Genomic DNA, 7,868 nt, shown 5'->3' with positions numbered 1-7,868 from the left:
TATTGTGTTATTGGGTCGTGTGTGTTTTTCGTTAAAATTTGTGTTTTTTTCGGTCGTTTCTGTGTGTATTTCGTTATTTAGTGTGTGACAAAAAAAGGTCCTCGTGAATTCTATTTCTCGAGCCTCTGGACGGCTCCGTACCTACTTCACACCCGGTCGGGCTCACGACGGTGGCCGAAACTATTACTGTCCCGCCTCGATCCCTTCGATATGCCCCATGCTTGGCCGGACTGGATCTCCCTTCGTCCACTACGTTTCTCGTGGAACCCCGAACGAACGCGCAAGCACAGATTGCAGCGGCGCTATACTGCAAAACGTCGTCCAACACGATCCTACTCGAACTTGCTAACGCCTCGCATGAACCGCTCACGCTACAAGCCAACACACCTCTGGGAACTTGGATGACGCTACCCCCGACGTACACCGGACATACTCAAAATTCTTCATCGCTACCTCCGTCGTCTCGCCTGCAGCCGGTCGACTCGTTCGACCCGCCACTGAATGGAGTATCCGGGAGGGTCCTCACTCAAATTGGGTCCCCCAATATCGTCTGCCCAGTACAAACGACGACCAGTCCAGCGAAAGAACTACCCATCGATTGGTTCGACTCAACTCTCAGCATGGACCAACGAGAACTACTACGAACGACCTTGGATAAGTTCGCCGACATATTTGTCGACCCGTCCAAAGCCCCTGGGAAGACACACCTAGTGGAGTTCAGTATCGATACGGGCAACGCGCAACCGATCGGATCAGCTCCTTACCGCACGTCAAAGGCTGAAGGCGACATCATGGATGCGGAACTGAACCAGTACCTAGACCTTGGTCTAACTGACCAAGAGCCCATGGGCCAGTCCCGTCCTTATGATCAGGAAGCCGGACAGATCGATCGGTTTTTGCATTGACTACCGCAAACTCAACAGCGTCACAGTAAAAGACTCGTACCCGATGCCTCGTATCGACGACCTACTGGACGTACTCGGACGAGCCAAACTCTACTCAACTATGGACTTCGCGTCTGGATATTGGAATGTCCCGATGTCCCAAGGAAGTATCGAGAAGACTGCATTTACCTGCAACTATGGACTTTACGAATGGCTCGTCATGCCATTCGGCCTGTGTAATGCAGTCCCATGCTTCGAGCGTCTCATGGAGCACATCTTGATTGGCTACAAGTGGCGGACATGCCTCGTTTAGCTGGACGACTGAATCGTCTTCAGTGAAGACTTCGGGTCTCATCTAGTCCGACTCACCCAAGTCTTGACCAAGTTCCGAGAAGCAGGCTTCGAGCTCAAGATGTCCAAATGCAAGTGGGGTCGCTCATCTGTCCCATTCCTGGGACATATCATCACGCCGGCTGGCATACTCCCGAACCCTGAGAAGATCAAGTCTGTGCTGCGAGTCAAACCGCTCAAAGATGTGTCAGAAGTCCGTGCGTTTCTCGGCCTCGCAAGTTACTTCAGGCGTTTCGTCCGAGACTTCTCCAAGATTGCAGCACCACTTTCAGCCTTGGTCACGGACGAGACCTTCGTCTGGACGCATGACTGCGACGTAGCCCTTGACAAACTTAAACGCAGTCTCGTCTCGTCTCGCCTCCCATCCTCGCTCATCCGGCCTTCGACCTGCCCTTCGATATTTGGGTCGACGCAAGTCACATCGCTGTGGGCGCGGTCCTCATGCAGAAACAAGATGGCAAGAACCGCGTCATTGCATACGCAAGCCAGTCCCTCTCCAAGGCCCAACAGAAGTGGATCACCAAGGAGATGGGTATCTCTGAAATCGAATGCTGGGGCGTCGTCTGGGCTACGCACAAGTTCCGTCCATATGTCGACCGGCGACACTTCACCATCTACACCGACCATGAAGCTCTCACTTGGCTCTTCAACCAAGAATCCCGATCAGGCAACTACAAACTAGCCCGATGGGCGATGGAAATACAAGGGCTGGATTACACCGTGATACACTGAGCAGGCGAACTCAATGGCGCTGCTGACGGATTATCACGTCTACCAGTTTGTCCGATCCAGACGAGAAGTATGAGACGTCTGGCCCAGACTGACCCATACCTCACGACGGGGAAAGAATCTAGTCGAATCAGGTCGCCTTCGTCCGAAGCAAACTACACACAGCCAAGACTACCAGAACCTACCTCGAACATAGCCCCCCAGCTCATTGACTTGTACGACTGACGGGGTCGACCTTCGCCCCGACTGTGCAACGAACAAGCGAACGACACTTGGATCGTAGCGTTGAGGACATTCCTAGACGAAGGCGCTGTGCCCTTGGACCCTCACCTACTCAAACTGTTCGTTCAAAACAGTCATCAGTTCGTCATCAGACAAGGCATCGTCTGCCGATACATCACCTTCAAGACACCCCTTCGAAATCCCGAGTCGTCCTTGTTCCGGTCATACCTTACACGCTCGTAGAAGAAGTGCTTTACGCTTCCCATGCGACCCCCTTGGCTGGACACCTCGGCTACATGAAGACTCGGGAACGCCTCCGACGAACTGCCTACTGGTTAGACTGGCATGGAAACAAGGTCCGATGCAACGGATGCCAATCTACTCCTTCCGCGGACCATTCGCATTTGTCGTGGTGGACGCGCTTGGCCCTTTACCCACGTCCGACAGTGGCAACAAATACATCTTGGTCTTTGCCGACTACTTCACCCGATGGGTCGAAGCCATCCCAGTACCAGACGTGAAGACGTGTCTTTATCGATGAAGTCCTCTGTCGATTCGGTGTGCCTGGCCGTCTGCTCGCCGACCGCGGATCAAACTTCGTCTCCGAACTGGCCACGACGATGTACTGGGAAAGACGGAATGCAACGCCCACCGAAGATATTTGTGTGTCACACTTTGACTTATCCAATCATACTCAAGTATCAAAATTGGTGACTCTGATTGGCTATAATTTAAATAATGGAAATCAATAAAAATGTTAGTAGGAAATCCTTCAGGTACTCATAACCTCTTCTAATCAGTTTCACTGTACTAGCTATTAAATACTGTATTCGGTGATTCAAAATGTGTAATTTAATATCCTGTCGAAGTTGCATTTTCTATTTCATGTTTCTTGATTGGCTATAAATTAGGTCGAACTTCGTAGTTAATCGGCCAATAGGACAGCTGTATCTTGTATCAACTCGAAGTTAGGGTGGGCGTTGCATTCCGTCTTTCCCAGTATGCCACGCTAGGCATCAACAAGCTGGCGTCTGCGGCCTACCCCCCCCCAAGGACAAGGTCTCGTCGAACCATTCAACCATACGATCATTTAGATGCTCAAGATCTATGTGAATGACCATCAGACGGACTGGGACACCTATCTTCCGCGTCTGCTCTTTGCGTTATCGCACATCGCACCACGAAACGCTTGGAGACTCCCCCTACTTTTGCCTCTTTGGACGAGACCCTACGCTGCCGATGGACTTGGCATTTATGAACGCCGAACCCTCCTGGAAGTCCGACGACTTGCCCCAATATAAACGTCGTCTGGCTGCATCTTGGAAAGAGACACGAAACCTCGTGGAACAACAACTGATCAACGGTCAAAACAAGAGCGCAAGGACTAAAGCTAACCAAAAACCCATCGAGTTTAGCGAACAGACTGCTGTCTGGGTCTACAAATACTTCGCCAAGTCGACTCGACCAGACTATCATCGGACGATTAAGCTAGCCACGCATTGGCATGGACCCTTCCGAGTCAAACGCAAAATGGGACCAAACACGTACAAGATCGACATACCATCACACCCTGACAAGATGGTAACTGTGAACGTCGACCGACTTAAGCCATTTCGGGGCTACTTATTCACGACCGTTCGACGACGAGATCCCCGAAGCCGACGAAGCGTCCGACGAATTGTCAATCGACTGCCTACCCTCGTCCAGCTTCGTGGAACGAGTGTCCTTTCCAGATGTCGACGTTGCTTACTCATCTACCTCGTCGCCTATTTTCCGGGTAGTCGACCTACGACGTCTACCCAACTCCCGCGAAAAGGAGTACTTGGTCGAACATGCTGGCGGTCTTAAGTACTGGATAGCCGACTCCAAACTGGCCGCATGCCGATCTTTTGTGGACGAAACATCTCGACGAATGGACATGGGATTGCCACCACTTCGGCGTTCGAAACGGTACAAAGACCTCGACGTGGAACCCCAAACGCTGGTTCACAGTCAGTTCTAAACTACCTCGACAACAACGACGACCGCTTCGTCTTCCCGGCTGCCCCTGACGTAGAAACCATGATGCGTCAGTTGGAAAATGCCCTATCCAAAGGACCTCAAATCAACGATCCTATCAACTGGCCAAAGTAAACTCATGGCCGTCTCTGATTGGCTGCCTGACAGAGTGATGGATGGAGACTACAGTCAGTTCCCGTCTGAAGACTGTTGTCCGACGGACTATTTTGACCGACTATTCCCTTGTTTTCCGACGCATTTCGTCCAATTATCTGCCCAGTCTGCGACATTATGTCCGTCCAGTCTGAGACTACCAGCACCTGGTCCCGGGTGCCGTCGTACATTTTGTCTTGGCCTTGTCATATCGTGCACTATGACCATTCATTTTCACGGGATCTCCTTCCGGCTCCTTCATCTGCACCACTATCCTCGGCTTTGTCGGTTGTTAGCACCAGCATCACTACTTCTGTGGCGATGAAAACCGGCTACGTGCAAACTGGACACTTTACCCTTTTCGGCATACCCGACACCACCTACCCAACTCCGTCGATTCATTTCTAATTCGACGAGAGGGTCGAATCTTCGCCGCGGGACTTGTGACGGAGCTGGAGCCTGGGCTTGTACTACTATACCACATCGTGGTATTACCATCGCAAAGGTATATTATTCGACGGACCGACTACCTTCGAATTCGATCGTCTTGCCTTTTATTCTACAGGATCTTTCCCCAAAGGTCGTCAGCTTTAGTGATAGTTCACTTTTACATTTGTCTAACATTAGATCTACTCCTTTCTTGCTGTGTTCTTCTTGGCCAAGCTGAGAGTATCCGGTCCTGAAGTCCGAACCTCCGGACCTTCGTAACTTTTGTGCGTCTAACCCCTACGACCGTCACATAGGCCATGCCGGGGGAGTATCCTTGTTGTTGCCCGGACGTCTCCGGGATCCGTGGTAATGCCTTCACACGCAGGAGGCTCGCCATCGGTTCCGTTGCAGCTTCTGGCTGCGGCGTCGCCGCTGCCGCCGACGCGCTGTAGAAGCCATCGTCGAGGGTGAGGTCAGATAACGATCCTTGTTGTGGGTCGTATGTCGTCGAGGGTGCCAAGGCACGCGGGGTGGCGGGCTCGGGCTCCATGGTTCTTGCAAGTTTGAGTTCCTTTAGTCAAACGAGACTAATAAATTAATATATTGTTGTGTCTACCGGTCCTGGACTGGCAGTGACTCCTTTAGAACTCGATGCATCGGGTTCAAAGGTAAAAGAAGACTTACAATGTTAAAGGTCTTAGATCTACTGATTCACAACGCATATTTGAATCCCCTATCGAGCTCTCTTCGGTCGTTTTCAGAGATCCTCGACCAATGGGCATGGAGTGCGCTTGCAAGGATACGACCTGTGTCTTTCTAAGATACTCCACACCCAACACCCATGCTACGTGTTTATTTGTAGTCGTTACGTACACAAGTGATGCAAAGTGGGGTTTTCAACCAAGTTAATATGTATACCACTACCAATTCGTCCATCGCATAACGATATCCGTGGAATCATGTGTGCCTTGTGGGCATTGTGACGACTACTGCACCTCTCCAAGGTTAGTGACACGAGGCACAAGTACCGGTATGTCAGCCTCAGTATATTTATGTCCAATCAAAACCATAACGTTCATTGATTGGATAAAATAATGAAGGTAAAGGAACTTGCATTACGATTTCCAACCACAACAGTCAATCGACAATTCCGGATGACCGGATACTATCCGTAAGAAGCTGAACCTCGGCGAAAAAACCAAATCAAGAACGGCCAAAGTGCCCTTTCTTCTTGACAAGAATCTTGGTGCGTCTTACTCGATACAATTCCCTCATTAAAACAGTTTCACTGTTGTTTTGACCCGAAATACTGTTTCAATGAGATTTATAAGGAACGTTGTATGCTCAGACCACCGGTTAAGTAAGTGTATCTCCGTGGTTAGCGATGCAGTTAACCCCTGAGATTTAGCATCGTATGTACTCACCGGGGGTAGGACGGAGTCCCAGTTTACAGGGTAAAAGGTGTTTCCGGATGTAATAATTTCCTCCTTGAAACAGTATTTCAGTTCAAAACAACAGTGAAACTGTTTTAATGAGGGAATTATTCGTCTTACAGAAGTTGTCTACTTCGAAGTATTAGACAACTTCTGCAAACGGGATTTCCTTGTGAAGAATTTCTTGTGAAGAGTTCACAAGTATTTCCATCGAAATAATTTCCTTGTGTGAAATTGTGACAAGGCAGAGAATTTCCACTTAGATAACCGGAGGTTTTCAAAGCTTTCCGGTTGATGACCCACCAGTGGCCGTCACCGATGACAGCAACGCCGACAGAAACCAAGCTAAAGGCTGCCTTTCGGTTCAAATCTTCGTCGGGCATAGACCTTCTCAAAGAGGTCATCCACGTACAGTACAGCTGCCGCCAGTACAAACGCCCCACCATTCTGGGTATGACAATACTCTGAATGGACGACTTCTACTTGGTCATTCCGGTAAACATGATTTCAGATATCCGGATTGCGAAAACGAATACTAGTAGTTTGTTGCAGAAATCTTGACACGAGGAATTTTACTTTGCGCTTTTTGTCGAAATTTCACAAGGAATTCAACGCTTGCAGAAGTTCTCTAATGCTTTATTCTATTTTCAGGGTCTATCATGTGTGGCACCTCTATTTCCGTTCTTCAACGATTTCGAAATGGCACTTCTATTTCCGCCTGGAGGTAGTAATAATTAAGTGTAACGTAATAAACCAGTTTAAGATAGCTTAACCAATTTAGGATAACTTTGTATTACCCAATCACACCTCGTTATTTGTTTGAGTCAAAATCTCTGTGATATAATGCTGACCATTGGACTCAAACGTTATATCCATTCTATTGTGCTTTTCACTAGTTTTGGCTATTCACACCATAAACCTGGGTGTTTGTTACATCGACCCCAGTGTTTTAGATAATCCGTACAGTGATTTAGGATCACGTTTCGTTTACAGAATGTAATTATAGGGACGTCATTTATGCAACTCCCTCACTTTAGCACATTTGAAAAGTGCAATTCACTGGTCATCATGAACAACTTTTGATATTACAAATGACACACAGCGAGGAGTTCCACCGTACATATGGTGCAATATCGTAGAAAACCACACCATCTTCTTGATCCATCGCAGTACATGCTACCTGCATGTACGACGCAATGGAATAACAGCAAAGGTGTTTTGGTCACTGCAGCATCACATATGCGGAGGGAAAATAGCTCAGTGGTAGAGCATCGGTTTCTTAACTCAAAGGTGAGGGTTCGATTCCCGGTTTCCCGGATTATTTTCCGCAAGGATTTATCCGTCCCTCCCCTGGGGATTCCGGATATCAAGGGCTGCGTACGAAGACGAGGACCGAACTTCGAAGGAGATCGGTCAAAGCATGACGTATGAAGCGTTGAGCGAAGTAAAAACCGAAGATTACACACCGCCCCTGGTCGAGCAGCGCATTACAATTGGCGAAGCGGTTCCATTAACAAGTGGTTCTAGTATCGGCCTCGCGGAGGAATGCCTTAAAAATTATTATCCAAACTCAATTAATCAGCATCACATATGATTATTATTGCTCCGAGTTATTTGTCATTTATAAAACCCCAGAGGATTAGCTAAAACACCAGGTATTTATTCAACT

The 7,868-nt window shown here is 48.7% G+C and overlaps 2 protein-coding genes and 1 pseudogene across 3 annotated transcripts in view; 2 read left to right on the top strand and 1 right to left on the bottom strand.

Moving 5' to 3' along the window:
* Positions 1 to 4,741: 4,741 nt before the first annotated feature.
* H257_17458 (hypothetical protein) lies at positions 4,742 to 5,316 on the bottom strand (the record flags this gene model as incomplete). Its single annotated transcript, XM_009846256.1, has 2 exons — positions 4,742 to 4,807; positions 5,068 to 5,316. The coding sequence occupies 2 exons, from the start codon at positions 5,314 to 5,316 to the stop codon at positions 4,742 to 4,744; spliced, it is 315 nt and encodes a 104-aa protein (XP_009844558.1).
* Positions 5,317 to 7,445: 2,129 nt separating this feature from the next.
* On the top strand, positions 7,446 to 7,515 carry H257_17457 (annotated as a pseudogene). The gene has a single exon. The product of its transcript is annotated as a tRNA-OTHER (tRNA).
* A 104-nt stretch (positions 7,516 to 7,619) lies between these two features.
* The window catches only part of H257_17456 (hypothetical protein), a gene marked incomplete at both ends in the record, with an annotated part of 877 nt that continues 628 nt past the window's right edge, over positions 7,620 to 7,868 (top strand). The window contains one exon of the mRNA XM_009846255.1: positions 7,620 to 7,719. Coding sequence (XP_009844557.1) covers positions 7,620 to 7,719 — 100 coding nt within the window. The remainder of the gene's footprint in view (positions 7,720 to 7,868) is intronic.

Source organism: Aphanomyces astaci (assembly GCF_000520075.1).
Source record: "Aphanomyces astaci strain APO3 unplaced genomic scaffold supercont1.107, whole genome shotgun sequence".
In the NCBI taxonomy this organism is placed as follows: Eukaryota; Oomycota; class Saprolegniomycetes; order Saprolegniales; family Verrucalvaceae; genus Aphanomyces; species Aphanomyces astaci.
This window is presented reverse-complemented; position numbering and strand designations above follow the sequence as displayed.